Consider the following 19,796-nt stretch of genomic DNA (forward strand, 5'->3'; position numbering starts at 1 on the left):
TTTTTTTTTTCCCCAACCACCAACATCATTAAAAATCTCGGACCTTCAGCGTAATGTGTGCGTGTTGTTCCCTGCATCAAACGTTGACACCCGCGCAATCCACTACGTGACCGCCGCATGCACAGAGGCTCCGCCGCGTAAAAAGTTTTGCAGGGACTCCTTTGGGATCCTTGGGCAGCTTTCCCAGATGTCGTAAAATTAGGACCACTACCCGCGCACGCTCAATTTTTATTCGCTGCACCTCGCCGTTTGTTGGCGCGGCACGAGGTCTTTTTAAATTTATTTTTAATTTGTAGCATAGTTTGTCACACTTATTTAGCCACCTTGGGTAGGCAGGTATAACATAATGACCACGCACAGCCAGTCAACCCTGTACCGCATGCACCATTGCTATTAGAAGCATTGCTCTGTGTGCCAAGCCTGTAATGATTAATCGATTCTTCGATTCAAATCTTGTCTCATGCTCGTGGTCCTGAGAACAGGTAAATTTTTGCCGTTGCAATTTGCTTAAATGTTACAATTTGGGGCGATATAAACGACGTGGTATAAACGAGACTGCGAATTATCGATTCTGTAATCGAATCGTCACTCCCCTCTCCAAATTCGTGACAACTCATTGCATTGCACCGGCTAAGGGATCAGGAGTCTGAATGCTTGGGCTTTAGCATTGTGAGCATCCGCGCTGCATTGCCGCGCATGACAGCATGGCGTAGCGCCCCCTCGTGCGCCGTGGCTTTGCGAGGCTTCGCCTGTGCCATGCGTGTGTGCTGCGAGTATGTGCCGTGCGTGCCGTACCCATGCCCGCCCGCCCCGCGCGCGTGCATTCAGAGTCTAACCAAGATGCTGCTCTACTAACCTAAACCCGAGACACGTCTTTCTGCACGTCCGCTTGTAGGAAGACTCGACACAGGAGCGTTTTTGCCAACTGCTTCAAATGAAACCGCACGTGGCAATGGGGTCGGTTACAATGACAGGGTAGCGTCATCGGCTGAACACGCAAATTGCATTGCGATTGCGATTCATCACAAATTTAAGTCTGCAATTGTAATCGACCCCAGGTCCCCGCCGCCTTTGCACGCGCGGTGTCATTTAAAAGTGTCGCGTGGTGTGGTGACGCTGACTGTCGCAAAGTGCGTCTCGGTTGTGTGCAAGCGACTGTAAGCGAGACGCTAGGCTCCGTCCGCGGCAGACGTGATGTGTTGACAGCCCTCCGCGTCCTCTTTTGGTTTCGTCTGTGGCAAACCATCGGGGCCCCTGTTTGTGTGACACCACCCGTACCGCCTGTTTGTCCGGCTTGATTTATTTATTTAGCTCGCCCACAAATTTGCCGGTTTGGGGTTGTTTTTTTTCTCTTTCCGGAATGTGGAATGTCACGGCGTGGGGCCAAGGGTTGGCACGGGTGGCGCGTTATTGACAACCGTGTATAACGATTCTTCGCCACCTATGGTTGTAAAAAAAAAAATCGTAATTAAATGCACACAAGGGGCTCCTTTGTCAACGGTGGCGCCAAATGTGTTGCACACTTTGCCGCAGTGTGCGGCTCACTCGCTCGCACAACCTCGGTGCCACTCATCATCATCACCACAACCATGGCCTGCTTTCCACAGAGATGAAGGCGGCTCGTGCCGTCTTAAACCGGATTTGCCGATGATGGCGGTCGCTCAGTTTCTGTTAACAAGTAGCGGAAGAAATGTCTCGACTCCAACCCTGTTTTCATTCGAATAAGTCACGGAAACTTTTGACGTTTTCCAATATTGGACAGTTTGCCTTTAACGGCATCTCATGCCGTCGTTTTTACAGCAGCGTCCCCGATTTTAACTGTCTCCGGTTGGAATACGTCACTTGTCGCCCGTTTCGAGCGAAAACTCATTCACTGCATCCTTATTGCACATCTGTTTGACAAAAATTTCGGGGAAGCATACATCTTAATCCCTTTGGTAAGTACTATACATTTAATCGGAAGGATGTATACATCGATTGGCTGTCGTTTTTTGCGGGCAACTTTCGTTTGCAACGAAACACCGCTTTATTCGAATCCGAATCGGAAACTTGGTGGGCCGCGTCTCCGGCAACAAAAAAGCGGAAGTCCTGCGTTGTAACGTTTTGTTGCTTGCGTTTTCCCGTTGTCGTCTGCTTTTCTCTCTCCCCCTCCGTCTTGCGTAGAACTCCCCGGAGGTGGACGAGGAAGGCTTCAGCGTTCGACCGGAGCCCAATCAGAATGATATCCTCTTTTTCGCCGGACGAACACCAGACCCGTGGTCAAATGCAATGACGGCAGCAACAGCAGCAGCAGCAGCAACAGCAGCAGCGTCGCTCTCCGAGATTACGATGGGGATTCATTTCAGATGACGTGGTTGCCGTCGTGAAACTGATTTCAGGTCGGACGCGCACCGCAGCCGGCTATAAGGGCCCCCCACCTCCGAGAAAACCCAGAGTCCTCTGGTTCAGTGGCGGCACCTCTCCCACAAAGCTCTCTGAAGGAAACGGTTTGGCCAGGAGTGGCGTGTGTTCTTCCCACGTGCGATTGGTGCGTCGGTGTAATCGGTGAACTTCTCGGTTGCAATCTTGATTTGAATCCATACTCTTTGGTTCTTTCGGTAAAGTCAAGTAGGTATAAAATAAAATAAATCACGACGTTTCGGGCGCAACACAAGCGTCCATCATTCGACAAACGGTTGCGTTCGACGAAAAGCGAAAGCTGAAATTAAGAGACCGCATTGGTAGCGGTGTATACGGAAATGCTCGGCGTGGCGTAAAACTCCCGTCGACTAGACTAACGCTACGACCCTAAAAAAAAGTTTGTTTTTGGATTCGATCGTGTAAATACAAATGTGTCCTTAAACTCGCCACCACCCGACCATTAAGGTTTGTCACGGAAACAACGTGCCAATTAGTTACTACTTCCAGCACACCGGTGTGTCCGAGGGTAAAACCCACGACGTTTGGCTACGACCCGCATCACAAAGCGGTGACAACACAAACGCATTCTCTCACCTCCGAGCCGCCCCGACCGCCACCTGCCGTGTCTCTCCGCCGCCGCCGCTCTCCTTGACGGCGCCGCACAGCCGCGCGAGAACCACTTCTACTCGTCGAGCGACGACGACTCGGACGACGAGGACCGCAAGCGGTTCCACGTGGAGATCAAACCGGTGCAGCCGCGCGACTCAAACCACAACCCGGCCGCGGCCATCGAGCAGCTGAAGGCCTCCATCGGCAACATCATGCTGTCTTCGCCCGCCACCGCGGTAGGTGGCTGTGGGGGGACGATACACGATGAAGCGTGGTTGCTCTGGGAAAGCTGCCTGCAAAACTTTTACGCGGAGCCTCTGTGCATGCGGCGGTGGATAATACGCTCACGTAGTGGATTGCGCGGGTGCCAACGTTTGATGCGGGGAACAACACACACATTACGCTGAAGGTCCGAGATTTTTAATGATGTTGGTGGTTGGTTTCAGTTTATTTTTTTATTGTTCCGTGAGCCAAGAAGCTCTTGAATCGGGTTTCGTCAACAAAAAACAACACCGCCGCTTCTCCGACAAACGCAATAATTCGCAGTAAAATACATCGACAATAAACATTAACAGATACACGAAATATAAAAAACAGCAAGTCATAATCGCGATATAAAATGTTCTTTTTTAAAAAAGAATAATTTATTTAAATATAGATGATTATCAAATAGCACACTTTATCTGTAAAACATACTAATTTAAATCTGCCATATTAATTGTAATGCAGATACAGCTTGAAACACGATGGCATTATAGTGAGGAATAAAAAAACACGGCATCCATAAAAAGCGCCGTGTAAACAACGCGCAAACGTGGTCGCTTGCATGCAATACATTTGTGTAGCTCGTCTAACTTTTTACGTCCAGTCGTTTTAACAGATGTCCATTAGTATATCCCAATGAAGCTAGCTGTTACCCCCCACCCCACCCCCCCGCCCACTGCTATCGTGACCGTCACGGCGTAGGGCGGCATTCATCCAGCAGTGGAGGTGGGGGGGGGGGCGGCAGACAGAGACGTGACAGGAAGGGGGCTTTCTTGATTTCGGGGGTTGTGGCAGGGAGTGGAGGGTTGGGGCCTCTTGCGTTGGTGTCGTAGGGTTGATGCCATTCAGAAGCAGTTGCATTGATGTCAATAGAACCGCTTGGAATTCCCTCCCGTGTTCATCTCTGCTCCCAAGCTCTCGTAACCTTGCTCAATTCAAGGCACGTGCTTGTTCACTCTTATCGATTACAACTGCCAAGGGTCTCGGTTGTTGCCGGCCGCTGCATGTTTCGTGCATCCGGGCCTGCACTTGCGAAACTGCTCGCGGTATTGTACGCCGAGATGGCAGCCTCCACGCTCCTGCGCCAACTCCTAGGCGGGGTTGGGGGGGGTCCCTCTTGGCAAAGCCCCCAAGTCACGCAGCCACGAGGCAGCAAGCCTTACCGTTGTTTGCTGCAGTAACCGATAGTCATGGTCTCCCAATCGGCACCCCGAGGTTGTGCAAGGGTACCTCCAAGATGCTCGTATGAATTGGCACACGCGCCGCGTGATCGCGCGCTCGACTGCACACTGCCGTAACCAATAGCCAGACGTGATGTGACACGCTCGCCGAGTGGCACGGCAAGTAAGCGGCCGTGTGTAACGACGCGTTTTTTGCTGTTGTGTGTGTGTGCGTTCCCCAAACTCGGCGGCCTGTGTGTGTTGCCGCGGGCAGAGGCGAAGTCCGGTAAGCGTACGGGAGTTTTGCCGTTGCCTCTATCGTCCATCGTGTGTCGCTTCTTTGGGTGTTATTATTTGCTTAATTTTTGCGGTCTGTTGCTTTCGTGGAATCGGTGCGAAATCGCTCATCGCATGCTGTGTTGTGCACTGTCATTTGTTTAAATCGTTGCTAAATTCCCATCGCGAATGGCAAGAGTCTGCGACAACCGATTTGACGCCACAGACCAACGCGTGAAAAAAGTCAGTCAGAATCAGAATATATATTCATACTGGAGGAATCCGATAAGCTCTCAAGATCTTTTTCACAGATGTCCAGCAATGCCCCCACTCCCCCCAGCACCTTCATATTGAGAACGCAACGATGCATCTACTCGCGATGGTGCATCGAATCTCTTCGTATATGTTGCATCTAGTGGGGTCGCCTTCACTCCTGTGACCGCTGGAGCTGCTACCGTTATCCGCAAAGTGAAAGAAAACCAAAACAATATTTCATTGAATCCTGACCCCCAAATCGTTCGACCCCTAGCTGACGAGAAGGTTCACTCTGCATTTAACCTGTGGGTAAACGCAAAAAAATTGTTACCTGCCATGCCGGGCGTGACGGCAGCACTCGTGTTGTTGTTTTTTTGGCTCCAAACTCACCGTGATTGAGTCAGAATAATTTAAACCAAAACAGCTGCCTCGGACAGGACCTCACGAAATCCAGTGTGGCGCTTGCTCAATCGGACGTTGACCAAGTCAGGCCCCCCGCGTACCCTCGCTTCGTTTTGCTTACGTTTTGTCGTCGTCGCATTTGTGTGATTGTCGCCGTTGTTCTGTTCTCCGTACGGCAGCCTGCTTGCACGCCGTTTGCTTGCGAGTGTAACACGTGGCCTTCGTGTACGCAACCCTGCTTGAACAAAAAAGAAATGGCAACCCCACAAACTGAAATCCACCCCCCCCCCTTTTTTTTAATGCGGAGAGGTACGTGTGGTCGTATGTCCCAAGCTCTCTGTCACGAGTTTCAAATCATTGTTTAAAGACACTGTCAAATCGCATTTCCCGAGCTCTGCAGTTGAGCGGCGTGCAAAGCGTTGTTATCATCTGCGTCGAAATGAGTCTTCATAGAACTACGCTATCGGGGGTTTTGTCAAGAGAATGGGAATACTGGAGCACCCCCCCTGCATCAACTTGGTGTATCAAGGACGAACTGAATTGGAGGAAATTTTAATTCCCGCACTTCCGTGAATCGACGGTGCTTTCGATAACAAAAACGCAACAGTGGCTTGTCGCTTTATTGGGGTTGCCTCTGTCTTCAAGCCAGAGCCATTCAGGAGCGTGAGCACTTGCAGTTCGGTGCCTACACATTAAGCAGTGCCCCTCCTTAAGCTCGTTCCGCTCTTAAATCCTCACCTCTTCTCTATTGCCCATTCTTTTCCTCTTCCCTCCCCTACCCATCCCTTCCGTAACTCCTACGTACCCTCTATCGTACCCTCTAACGTGGCCACTCATTCCATCCATTGCACGCCCCTGTCATGTAAATCATTCTTACTTATATTGTGTTTTTATTATTATGTTAAGCGCCTTGAACAAAGGCTCTCCGTAAATCTAAAAGAAGATAAGATCAGAGTCAGTGGCAACTAAAAGCGATTGCTCTCCAGTGCAAAATTTCCTGCTTTCCTGCCAGCGGAAGAGCCCGGTGTGTGGCGTTTGTTATTTGCGAGCGTGCCTCCTCGCCCTGACTACGCACGGCAACAACGATTGATTTCCATCTGATAGGAACAGCAGTGATGTCTGTGCGTGCGTGTGTACAAGTGGGGAGCGGTAGTGTAGCGGTTGGCGTGCTGCGCTATAAACCCGGCGACCCGGGTTCGATTCCCGCTCACGGCAAACACCAGTGACGATTATCTGAACCGGTCCTGGGCCTCCCCTAGGTCGACTCGGCCTCAAATGAGTGCCTGGTGCGATGTGTAAAAACATTTCCACTGGAGAGACAAAGGGGGTCGGGCGTGGTGCTGGCCACCCACACCCTCGTGTACCTTTCAGCCTTCATAGGTGCTCGCTAACAGCACTTGCCCATACAGTCTGTTAAGGCTACACGGGGGGTCTTTGTCTTTGTGTAATAAGTTGTGGGTAGCGATGGCGCAGCGTTTAGCGCGCTGTGCTACCAACCCTGGCGTCCAGCGTTCGATTCCCGTGGCGGCCTTGATCGGTGCTTGCCAACAGAACTTGCCCCAAAACCTTGTTAAGGTTATACTGGGGGGGGATCTTTGTATTAAGGGTACACAATTAGAGTACTTGCATTCGGGGTGTCACAAAGACCAGCGGTGAAGCGGTTAACACACCGTGTTATGTAACCCGTGGCCCAAGTTTGATTCCTGGCCTCGGCTAACATCAGTGGCGAGTAATATCTGAACCGGTTCCCAGGCCTCTCCATTATTAGCTCGGCCTTACATTATTACCGGCTGCGGTGTGTGATCCGCAGCGCTGGGGAGAGAAAAGCATCGGGGTGTTGTCATGGCCACAGTTACCATGCCCCGTCCATCATGCCAACATTATTTAGTTGCTCACTAACAACGCTTACTCCTACGGAAAGTTAGGGGCAAGCGTTGTCAACAGGCCATCTTTGTCTTCGTACGTCTGCTGTGTTTCCACATGTGTGTCGATGTCTGAGATTCACATTTCACAGGCAGAACTCTTGAACGCATCCTCGTTTACGAATCTGTCAAACGTAATATATTTTTTGTGCTCATATAATGTTTGTCCCACTTTTGTTCGTCACGCAGCTTATTGCTGCTTGATATGTTGTGATCACGTTTGCCTGGCCTCCTAATCGTTGCACGTGATCATTGTACAAATCTCGTTTTTTTTTGCTGTCGTTGAAAACAACCGAACCCTGGCGTCCCTGTGTCGTTTCTGTTGTCGTCGCTGAATTGACATTAATGTCACAGTGAAATCGACATTTAACCAAATTGGCGATGCAATAAATGAAATTCATGACTGCGAGGGGTCGAGATTTCCGACGTCAACAACTGTGCCGTTGGTAACGCTGCTGGAATATAAAAAAAACACCCTTTGAGATGTGCGATGTTGTTAAATTTACTTGAACCTCAACCAACAATGACCTTCTCATGCCTTAAGGAAGTACTTGAAGGTGGCATAATTTCTGACGTTGAAATCAGTATTCCGTACTCAGAAATACAATGGAGAAATCCTCCAACTCAACATGTCACCGTTATTCGTCATCTTTGCCATCATGTCTATCCGTGACCTAGATATGTAAAAAATTAAGCAGGTAACAATTCCTTGATTAAAACGGATTTCTACAATCACGATAAATGCATACGAATGTAAATGTAATGATTAATTTACAATTCATGCAAATTATATGTAACTGACAGAACGGTCTAGAAAACAATAGAAACTAGTCCCATTAAAAACAAGGTCCTGAATCGCAGCGATTAGTGGAATTTCCAGGGAGGCGAGTTGTGAGATGGATGCTAAAGACGATCGATCAGGATGCTACTTGGATGGAAACGCAGACACACAGTAAGCCAAACGGAGTCAGTCGGGCGTGTTCATGATGTGTCACTGGCCTTGCTTGAACCAATTCACGTCGTCAACACGTCCACCGAAGTCAAATAATTACGCACATTAGAATTCGCGATTTGAGATCACGCCTTGATTTTCACGAGCCACTTATCGTCACCCTTGGCGATGGAGAAACCTCCCGGTGGCCGCTGCGTTTCCACGAACAAAAACAAAATAAAATTGGCACGTTTGTTTCGGGTCACAACTTGATTTGTTTGGCTGTTGTCGGACGGTGGAGGGTTTTCGCTCTTAATCGGCATTATACGTACGCCATCTAACTCAATGGAAACATTTGAATCGCAATGTATACGAATTGGAAATATGATTCGTAGTGGATTCTTGGGTTAGGCCACGTAAGGATCTGGCCAGTTTGTTCCCTTGTTGCCGAACAAATGAAATAGTCGTGCGGTGTACAAGCGTTTAACACGCCAATTTTTATTGTTTCAGCTCTCACCGGTAAGCCAATGGACAAGTCTCACAACCAACATGTGGAAATGACGTACGACGTTTTTGCTTGAAACCGCGCCAAGAATCTTCAGGAAAGTCCGGAATAAAATCAGAATGGAAATGGTCGCTTTTTTCACGCACGATTCAATGCTCTTATCCCGATTCCTAAAAACCGATATTTATCGATGAATTATTGACGCCCCACCGAAGGCGACGTGAGTGTTTATCGAGGCGTGTGGCAACTTGGCGCAGACCGACGTGGTCACCTCTCGAGGTGTTGCTGTGTGGCGTAACAGCCATAGTAATGAAAACACTTTGCGCTCTGTTTTCTCCACGGAAAGAGGCCAGCTGTAGCAAGTGATGCAGAGCGAGTAACATTTACCCTGACACCAGAATTCAATTCACCATTACGTCAGCGGTGGCGTCAACGCTCTCTCCGTTTAGGCGACCTTTTCGTTTTCCACTCTCATAGGTGTTAGGTAACGCATGCAATTGGAGGAATCCATCAATGGGAGAACATAAACGCAGCATGATGATGATGATGCTCATGATGAATCATTTTAATGATGATGATTGACCAGTGCTGGGCTCCGACCAGACCAGGAATCTGAATGTGCTGCATGCGCCCGTCTGCTGGAGAATGCGATGATGATGGACTGAAGCGACTGCCAGTGTATTCCAGTTACTCGGTCAATCCACCTGTGAATCATTTTAACACACGCACAGGCTTTCGCGACCAATATTATGATTCACAGTTGTTTCTTAGGTCGGATCATACGAGTAAAAAATGTGTGTCGTACACCCTCCTCCACCCGGCACAACCAATTGATAAGAGTTGTCATGTGATGAACAAAACGTACCAATTTATCGCTGCCTCAGCATCGTATTGCTCTTCAACATTGCTGAAGCAGTCATTAATTGGGCCCATGTGTTCACGTGACAGCGGTATTTGATTCGGGTGGGGGGGGGGGGCTGTGTCGGGTGGAGGAGGATGTACATCACAATTTACTCTACTCATGCCGGCAATCTGATCTCACAATCAGTTGCGAACCGCCTCTGTGCGTATTATAACTCAAAACAAATTTTTTTTTTTTAACACCTTGGTGACATTTGTGTAAGCCGCCTACGATACGGAGCCGTTCGTCGCAAACTGCCAATCCCCCAACGCAGCACGGTTGTGTCGCCACAAATCTGACCGTCGCATTCAAAGCCTCATCGACGTTCAACTCCGCTCGCCAATCGCGTTGTTCTTCCGCAACCGTCCTGTGCACGCGCTACCGCCATCGGCATGCCACCGATTGCATTCCGCCCTGTTGGAGAAATCCAGAGCTTGTTGGCCTTTTTTGCGTGGTTGCTCCGTTTCATTTTGTCCTTTCTTATGGTTTTTCTTTTCTTTCAGGGTCCTATTAAAAGAAACTCGTCGAGTAAGTAATGTTTATTTAAAGATTTACGACCACTTACCTGCACTTACCTGATCGTGGTGTCAGTGTGGTTGATGGAGGTGTTTACATATTTCATGGATAATACCCGCATTCCTCTTTGGGTCACTAGAGGAGCACGAAGCCCAGCTGAGTTATATTTAGTTGGAAAGCCTTTTGACGGGGGGGGAGGGGGGGGCTTAAAGTCGTCTGGTTATAGGTGGCCCGGTGGCTCGGAGGTCATAGCGCTCAGCTGACACCACAATGACACCTGGGTTCGAATCCTGGTTTGAGCCACCTTTGATAAAAAAAAAACTGATTTTCAAACGTAGTCAGTTGATCGATCCCGACCCTATCAAGGAATGACCGCGCAAAATAACAAAATAACCCGTGACATTAAATATTGATTCTGCGCTGAATGTGGCTCAATTGCAGCTCTCAGACTAAAACGCTTTGGGGTTCAGCTCTCGTGCATCCAAATGTTACTCAGTAACTGGGCGGGGTGGAGTGGGGTTGGAGGTCGCTTTGAATAGCTCTCAGGAGTAGTTATGAGATACCTCCTGCATCATTCCCACCGGCTTGTCACGGTGGTGAATTTCCGAGCGAAATCGACTTTGCCTGCTGTGAGGCGAGCGACGATGGCCGTCGCCGCGGTCGTGATTTTTTTTTTCTCCTCCGGTCTCTCCTCCGATAGCGGACGAGCTGTCAAGGCCGCGGCGTTCCACCCCGACACCCGACAACATCAGGTGAGAGACCCGACCACCGACACCACCGATCCACCGGCTCCCCACAGCCGGGTTCCTTCAAACGTCATCGCTGTTGTTAAGTTGCTTTACCCAGGGACAGCCTCGACGAGTAGTGAGCGCTCACAGGAGGGGGGGGGGGGGGGGGGGGGCGACGGTTGCTGTGCATTTAGCACTTAAGTAATTTACGAGTACATTTTCACGTCTTGGCAAGAATAGTTTACCGTTCGCGTGTCTCTCGTCAAGCCACTTAGTTGTGGGTGTAAGAATCAGACATTTAAAAAAATGTATATGCCATGTATATTTTTTATGCTATGTTTACAAGTCTTTGTCAGCCCATTCTACATACAAAGTGCTTCTGCCTTTAAACTGCAATCCTTAATAAAAAAAGGCATCACACGAGAGACCCGAAGCCTCATTCGGCTTTGCCCTCCACCACCCCGGTCACTGTTGACCTCATCGACTTGACCCACGCACAACAGCCCGCACCTGCGATCAGCACGTAGGTTGCCTACGTACGGTGCGATAGAAGTTCAACGTACAAACATACACAGCTTGTGAGTGACTTTTGTCCTCATAACACTCTGCTGCCCTCTAAGGGTGGTGTTATGGAAACATCTTTATCTTCATGTTAACGTATTCGGTCGTACATACCTCATCATCCATACAATGGGGGTCCCTGGTTACTTGCTGCTCTTGTTGGGTTCTCATCATCATCATCACCATTCGTGATCTATCCCAGTGGTTCCCAACCTTTCTGGACCCGTTGACGCTCGTTACATTTTCGTTGACCACCATGCATTAAAAAAACATGGAGTTAAAAAAAAATGAAATCTGCGAAAGTTCCGCAGATTTCTTCCCACGGCCTTGCGGGCCACCAACGGCCATAGAACACAGCTCAGGAACTGCTGATCTGGCCAACGAAATGACCTCAAATCATTTCGGGCCATTGAATCGTGTCGTGGGTGAATCGAATCGAGCCTATGTACCCGTCAGGTTACCGCTATCGACGAGAGCCCGCCGACGACACTCAAGACACGTTGGAAGTTGTCGATGGTGATGTCTTGTCGACGGTGATGTGTTGTCGACGGTGATGTGTTGTTGACGGTGATGTGTTGTCGACGGCGATGTGTTGTCGACGGTGATGTGTCCTGCCTGTGTTGGTCCCCAGCGGCAACTCCAAGACCAACAGCGATCTGTTGGCCGCCCTGGACCCTCTGTACGGTGGCGCTGGCGAGTCAGACCCCACCTCTCCCGGTGAGTAGCGCCCGCCCACACACAGACGAGGACGGTGACCGCCCGTGCAGCCTTTGCCAACCGATTTGGGGGGCGGCTGCTGTTGGCAAACGCCTCTGTTCCAGGCTCGCATGGCAAACCGTGGAGGGTGATGCGGTTAGCACCACGCACAGCCGGCTGTGCACTCCTATTGCTGATGCGTGCGCGCTGTGTCCTAGTACTCGTTTAAGGCCGAGTTGAACTAGGGGAGGAACAAGGATGTATTCGGATGCGCAACTGATGATTTGGAGCTGTGAAATAGCAGCAGTGTGTTTGTGGCTTTTTGCGCAGGTTCAAATGCAGCGGCCGCCCTGGTTAATACTGCAGGTGTATTAACCATTTAAAAAAATGTAGCATCAGCTTCACAGTGGATGTTTAATGGTCCCGTGACGTGTCTTGCGAGAGTAGTGTGGGCCGGCGTCATGCTGCAAATTTACCGAAATTGCAAATGACTCGATGGGAGTTACACATAGCAAGTGTCCGCCCCGGCTGGCAGACCACAGACACAGAGCTTGGGTAATCGTTGACACCGGTTTATGGCTGCCTTCAGCTGGCCTGGTATTTCCTGTCCGAATGTGCCAGATAGACCCAATCGCCCCCTTTAGTTAGGAACCATTTAAGGCAGAGTTGACCTCGGGGAGGCCCAGGACTGGTTTAGATTAAAAGGATTTACTCTTCCTACAAAAGAAACTTCCAACTATTTTATCATAGTCGGATCACCGGCCGTCATCTTCAGTGCACTTCGTCCGAGCGGTCAATCGGTTTCTTGATCCCAGCACAACGACGTGAGCTACCGCAAACGCAGTGGACGCGGCTGCGTTACCTCCCCCCCTCTTCCCCCAATCGGCCAACACGAGGAGCATCTCCACTTTTGCTCGTTATCGTTTTGGGACTTCCAGCCGGCCACGGACATTGCAATCCGCTCCCACTATCCCCGCCGAAGACGTACGCGGAGCGCCCGCTTTGCCCGTCGCCTTTTCGTCTCCGCAAATCCTCGGTGACGACGTGCCGATGCACTTTCGACTCGGGTTTTCTCCCCCGCCCGCCCACCCACCGACTACCGCGAAGCCGACAGCGCCTCAACAATGGTGACATCGTACTCGCACCACCAAGTGGAGGTCCAGCCTGAACACGGACTTCAGCGTCCAGCTGCCAGCGAAGATGAATCCCCATTGATGTGAACGTTTCACGTTGGCGGATCCTTCGACCGCTTGAATTTAACAAGCGCTCGGATGCCCCCTTGACCGAAGCTTTGTCGCCGGTGCTTGACGGCCCTATTTTTACTCCCAGCAAACGTTGACTTCTGGTGTTCACCGGACAATTACCAAGCCACTGGGGACAAGCACAGGTGACGTATTTGAACGTGTACTTAAAAAGTCAACACGGAGTGGGGAGGAGGGGGTGGTGATAGAACGTGTGTGGGAGGACCACGGTAGACACCGGTGGTAGAGATGGAGGAGGGCAGGAAGGCGCTTCCCTTTGCTCTGCGCTGTTTTGCTTCTCAGCTGCCCGTACTGCCAGTCGCAGTTCCGCTTGACTCTGCTGCACTAACGATCAGGTCGACTGTCGCTGCCTCACTTTCTTTGCTTACTAATGCCTTACCAAAGCAGGGCTCCTCGCCTTGTCTAACACAGCGATCGGTTGAACAATCAAATGCTTGGGCAACTGCTCTCTCGTACGTCTTGTGTGTACATTTGCTGCTGCTGCCTTACTGATGTCTGGATGTTTTATATTCATGTCTCTTCCATCACCGCCTTTTGCATTTCCACCCCTCATCCGAACGCTCGCCCTGTTGTGTCTCTTGTGGTTTGTGTCTCTGTCCTTCTTTCCTCACCTTCTCCCCTGCATCGGTGTCCTCTCCCCTCCTTCCGTTTCCATTCCACGTCCGCCCCTCCTACACCTCCTCCGCCACCGCCCTCCTCCACCACCCTCCCACCCACCGCCCTCTCCGACCCCCGACCCCCGCCACGGACCGAAGCCTCGCGGAGGCACAAAGGCAGTAGGGGTCGCGGCGCCACGGCCTCCGCCCCGCCGCTCACCGCCTCCTCGGCGCACACGTCCCCCGGCGGCGGCGGCGAACGCAGCACGCCTCGCTCCCCGGGCACGCGCAGCGAAAACGGCAGCGCGACCGCCGGCGCCGCCGCCGCCGAACCAGCGCAGCAGCACGACCACTGGGTGTCGTTCGACGACGACGACGGCGGCGGGGGAGGCGGCAACGTGGTTACCGGCGTGGCACCGCCGCCACCCCGCCCGACCGTCAGAGTCTACCTGGAGCGCCGGGGATCGCTGCCGAGCTCGCTGGCCCCGGAGGAGGCCGCGGGCGGCCGCGCCGAGACGTCCCCGTCGCCGCCCGAGAGCCCGTCGCCGCGCCGCACGTCGCTGCCCGTGCACTGGGACTCGGACTCGCTCGCCGTCTACTGCTTCGGGCCGCTCTCCGAGCCCGGCTCGCCCGTCGGCGAAGCGGCCCGCTGCTCCACGCCGCCCGTGAGCCCCCCGCCGCCTCCGCCGCTGCCCCCCCGACCTCCCGCGCAGCGGCTGACGCCGACGCCGCCCTCGGCGGGGGCGCCGCCGTCCCCGCCGTCCCCGCCGTCCCCGCCCGTCGCCCCCGAGGAGGAGCCGGCGCCGCGGCCGCCGACGCCGCCGCCCTCCAGTCCCCCGCCGCTCCCGGCGACGAAGTCTTCGCCGGCGTCGCCGGCCGCTTGCGGGAGACGCTGCGCCACGCCGTCGGGCGGGACGCCGCCCCCGCTGCCCAGCACGGGCCCGCCCAGGACCCCGCCGCCGAGGCCGCCGTCGTCGTCCTCGGGGCAGCCCGGCACGCCGCCGCTACCGTCCTCGCCCGGGGCGGAGAAACTGCGGGCGATGACGCAGCTGCCGCAGGCGCGGCAGGAGACGCCGCCAGAGGAACTCGGGGGCGGCTCTGAACTAGCGGCGACAGAATTGTCCGACGTTGAGAGCGCCCTGTTGGATGGAGCGGTGGAGGAGGGGTTACTCGACGGCGTTCAGCAGGCTGCGGGCACGGCCGGTGGGCGCGGGGCGGGCGACGCCGGTACGTGAGTGAGTGCTGCAGCGCCGTGGATCCGGTGCTGCAGCACCGTGGATTCGGTGCTGACGGAGCTGTCCACCGTGGGGGACGTCAATGGTTCACAACCTGAAGGGGGGTCGCTGTCCAGGGTGCTGGACGTTCAGGGTTCACAACCTGAAGGGGGTCACTGTCCAGGGTGCTGGACGGCCATGGCCATGGGTGATGAGTTGGGGTAACGCTTTTTGTATTTGAGCTGTAGTGGGGTTGTCCGAGTAACAACGTTCAACATCACGTGTGTTGCGGTCAGAGGCCTGTCGTGTGTTGGGTGGATCTTTGCAACGCAAGACCGTTAGCGATAGCGACGACTTTGGGCGGGGAGCTTCATCCAGCAGTGGATGGGACTCGTCCCATGACGTTAATGATTGACGTGACAATGGCAACGCGTTTAAAAATATGCTTCTCCAGATGTCCGCCTGCGCTCGATGGGTGCGTGCGTGTGTGGGTTCACTTGTGCCCCACGGGCTTTCTGGCAGATGGTGTCATCGGACAAGATTCTCGCTTGTTTACGAGTCCCGTGCTCCTTCCATGCTGTGCCCAACGGGAGCTTTGACCAAAGGCCGCACCGCAAAACATCCGGCAGCCAACAGCTGCCAAATGGCAAATTCGCCGCTTGTTAAAAGAATAACAATAATATTTATTCAACAAATAATACACAGCCATATATGGTGCTTGATTCACCGTACTTTACCTCGCTGATTAATGCACGCTCAGATGTCACTCGCTGCTGAAGTTAGCCAGGCCATGAAGAAAGTTAGCGAAAATGTGTTTATTGTCGCTTGTGGAGCTTCAAACGTATATGGGACACCCTTGGACACTTGAGCGAGGTACACTTTTACAATCTACGAATATAACCGCAGTTTGTTGTTTTCTCGCGTGCAATCGCAATTACTTCTCGTAATGTTTTATATCGCCCACTGTGGCGTACGGATCGGGGGCATGGCACATCGACAAAGAAAATTTGAACAAAAGCTGAAAAGCGAGGAATGCATGTATCAGAGAACACACGGAAGTCATAGGCATCGAATCCACCGCTTTAAGGAAACGCATGTGGACTTTGGAGCGGTGATGGCCGATGGTCGAGACTAACCACTGATTGGCAGCCAAAGGAGGGAACGCCCAACGTGGAGCCGGAGCGATGTGATCGGACCGTTGTGCGGGAGCTCGAATGCATCGTTGCTTCGCAAGACCGTGAGAGTCTTTGTCCATCGGTGGATAGACCACGGCCGATGAGCATCGAAGCTCATTCCAATTCAGAACGAACCGGGGACCTGGTAACCGTCGTCATGCAGAGTTAAGTCTGCTTACGTTGCCTTCGTTTACGTGCGGCGTTTCTTTTGTTTCAGGGCCCTCTCCAGTTCACACCACCAAGAGCCCGCAGACGACGAACGGCGGAGGGGGGGGAGGGGGAGGGGGAGGGGGAGGAGGAGGAGGGGGGGGTACATCGCTCATCCCACCGCCCCGGCCCCCGTCACGGCCCAAACTCCTGCCCAGCAAACTCGGGGGCATCGAGGAGAACGTAAGGGCGGCGGACGTTTGGGGCGGCACGGGGGGGGGGGGGGGGGGGGGGGGGGGGGGGGGGGGTTGTCAGTGGCCGTGACGCTGACCCAGAAGCGTCAAGTTCCTGCATTAGTTTCAGCCGCTCACCTCTGCGATCGAACCAGGTTCTATGGTACCGCAAGTCAACGGTCTCATCCTCTCTCACCCCGCCCCCCCCCACCCATCAACTACCCCCCCCCCCCCCGCTCAATCGCCCCTCGTCCTCACCCATCCACCCCCTTCCCTTCCCCCCCCCCCCCCTTCCCCGTCCCCGTGCAGCCGCGAGCGTTCAGCCCCCCGCTGGCCCCGCTGGCGCGCGCCGAGAGCTCCTCCTCCATGTCGTCCTCCGCGTCCATGAGCGCCGCCACGACGCCCACATACGGTGAGGTGGGGGGGGGGCCTCAGCCTGGGGAGCGGAGATTGTTCATGTCGTGCATTGCATGGGGTCGTGGTGTTGTACGGGGTCATAGTGTTGTACGGGGGTTGTGGTGTTGTACGGGGGTCGTGGTTGTGTTGTACAGGGTCGTAGTGTTGTATGGGGTGGTGGTGTTGTACAGGGTCGTGGTGTTGTACGGGGTCATAGTGTTGTACGGGGGTTGTGGTGTTGTACGGGGGTCGTGGTTGTGTTGTACAGGGTCGTAGTGTTGTACGGGGTCGTGGTGTTGTACAGGGTCGTGGTGTTGTACAGGGTCGTGGTGTTGTACGGGGTCATAGTGTTGTACGGGGGTCGTGGTGATGTACAGGGTCGTGGTGTTGTACGGGGTCGTGGTGTTGTACGGGGTGGTGGTGTTGTACAGGGTCGTGGTGTTGTACGGGGTCGTGGTGTTGTACAGGGGTCGTGGTGTTGTACGGGGTCGTAGTGTTGTACAGGGGTCGTGGTGTTGTACAGGGGTCGTGGTGTTGTACAGGGTCGTAGTGTTGTACAGGGTCGTGGTGTTGTACAGGGTCGTAGTGTTGTACAGGGTCGTGGTGTTGTACGGGGTCATAGTGTTGTACGGGGGTTGTGGTGTTGTACGGGGGTCGTGGTTGTGTTGTACAGGGTCGTAGTGTTGTATGGGGTGGTGGTGTTGTACAGGGTCGTGGTGTTGTACGGGGTCATAGTGTTGTACGGGGGTTGTGGTGTTGTACGGGGGTCGTGGTTGTGTTGTACAGGGTCGTAGTGTTGTACGGGGTCGTGGTGTTGTACAGGGTCGTGGTGTTGTACAGGGTCGTGGTGTTGTACGGGGTCATAGTGTTGTACGGGGGTCGTGGTGATGTACAGGGTCGTGGTGTTGTACGGGGTCGTGGTGTTGTACGGGGTGGTGGTGTTGTACAGTGTCGTGGTGTTGTACGGGGTCGTGGTGTTGTACAGGGGTCGTGGTGTTGTACGGGGTCGTAGTGTTGTAAAGGGGTCGTGGTGTTGTACAGGGGTCGTGGTGTTGTACAGGGTCGTAGTGTTGTACAGGGTCGTGGTGTTGTACAGGGTCGTAGTGTTGTACAGGGTCGTGGTGTTGTACGGGGTCATAGTGTTGTACGGGGGTTGTGGTGTTGTACGGGGGTCGTGGTTGTGTTGTACAGGGTCGTAGTGTTGTATGGGGTGGTGGTGTTGTACAGGGTCGTGGTGTTGTACGGGGTCATAGTGTTGTACGGGGGTTGTGGTGTTGTACGGGGGTCGTGGTTGTGTTGTACAGGGTCGTAGTGTTGTACGGGGTCGTGGTGTTGTACAGGGTCGTGGTGTTGTACAGGGTCGTGGTGTTGTACGGGGTCATAGTGTTGTACGGGGGTCGTGGTGATGTACAGGGTCGTGGTGTTGTACGGGGTCGTGGTGTTGTACGGGGTGGTGGTGTTGTACAGGGTCGTGGTGTTGTACGGGGTCGTGGTGTTGTACAGGGGTCGTGGTGTTGTACGGGGTCGTAGTGTTGTACAGGGGTCGTGGTGTTGTACAGGGGTCGTGGTGTTGTACAGGGTCGTAGTGTTGTACAGGGTCGTGGTGTTGTACAGGGTCGTAGTGTTGTACAGGGTCGTGGTGTTGTACGGGGTCGTGGTGTTGTACAGGGTCGTGGTGTTGTACGGGGTCGTGGTGTTGTACGGGGTCGTGGTGTTGTACAGGGTCGTGGTGCTGTACAGGGTCGTGGTGTTGTACAGGGTCGTGGTGTTGTACAGGGTCGTGGTGTTGTACAGGGGTCGTGGTGCTGTACAGGGGTCGTAGTGTTGTACGGGGTTGTTGTCGCATCGTGAAGGGAATCCTCGTGTCTCGTTACTGCAGAGCATGGTGAGCTTGTTCCTTACAGCGTCATCGCATCTCACGGGGTCATCATGGAATCATTTCTCGAATCGATTCGTAATCTGCAATTGTGATAATTCGACTCGGCAGTGGGGTGAATTGTCACGTGCTTGGCGAACACATTTGCACATCACCATCGTCACCGTTGCCGTGTCACCGTGCGCAAGCATTCCGCGTGGCGTTATTTCACTCATTTTTTGCGTTTTTGCATCGTACGGATTTGTTGCTCTGCCGCGTGCACGCACGCACGCACACACAGCGCGATCATAACTTTCCTGGCGGCTGTCGTTTCTGCGCTACCGTGCGGCACGCCGCAAGCCCGTGACGGCCGTTCCCATTGTGACGTTTGATGTTGCTGTGCGGTGCAGTGTGTAGCTTTTTCAACGGTGTCGCTGCAGTGCGGCGCGGTGAGTAGCATTGCTCACGAGTGTTGTGCAGCTGTGCAGCGTGCGGTGTCGCTAAGCGTGTCGCCGCTGTCCGTGTGCGCGTGCCTGCGCGGTGTGGCGGGTAGCGCCGATAATAGCCGCTGCTGTGTTTTCTCTACCGGTGGTATTGCTGCTCTGCAGAGTAACTAATGTGTACAATCTAGATTTGACTAATGTGTAGATTAGATTTAACTAATGTGTGCAATCTCCAGTGGTTCGTCAAATCCAGTCCTTGCGTCGACCCCCTCGCGTTCGCACGAGGAGGGTGTTCCGTGTGCAGTGGCTGAATTTGTTTTGTGTGAGGAACAGGTAATATTTGCAATCG

At 53.3% G+C, this 19,796-nt stretch overlaps 1 protein-coding gene across 5 annotated transcripts in view; it reads left to right on the forward strand.

Annotated features, from left to right (window-relative positions):
• Positions 1–19,796, forward strand: part of LOC133352031 (F-BAR domain only protein 2-like) — an 89,754-nt gene that overhangs the window by 58,607 nt on the left and 11,351 nt on the right. For 3 of the 5 annotated variants that reach the window (XM_061567742.1, XM_061567740.1, XM_061567743.1), the window contains 9 exons: positions 2,164–2,221; positions 3,064–3,245; positions 10,129–10,153; positions 10,842–10,893; positions 12,062–12,147; positions 14,144–15,211; positions 16,591–16,763; positions 17,063–17,165; positions 19,415–19,453. In XM_061567742.1, coding sequence (XP_061423726.1) covers positions 2,164–2,221; positions 3,064–3,245; positions 10,129–10,153; positions 10,842–10,893; positions 12,062–12,147; positions 14,144–15,211; positions 16,591–16,763; positions 17,063–17,165; positions 19,415–19,453 — 1,786 coding nt within the window. The remainder of the gene's footprint in view (positions 1–2,163; positions 2,222–3,063; positions 3,246–10,128; positions 10,154–10,841; positions 10,894–12,061; positions 12,148–14,143; positions 15,212–16,590; positions 16,764–17,062; positions 17,166–19,414; positions 19,454–19,796) is intronic. The other 2 variants (XM_061567741.1, XM_061567744.1) reach the window with 2 other exon arrangements.

This window comes from Lethenteron reissneri, chromosome 39 (assembly GCF_015708825.2).
Source record: "Lethenteron reissneri isolate LAM-NWPU_2019-01 chromosome 39, ASM1570882v1, whole genome shotgun sequence".
Taxonomy (NCBI): domain Eukaryota; kingdom Metazoa; phylum Chordata; class Hyperoartia; order Petromyzontiformes; family Petromyzontidae; genus Lethenteron; species Lethenteron reissneri.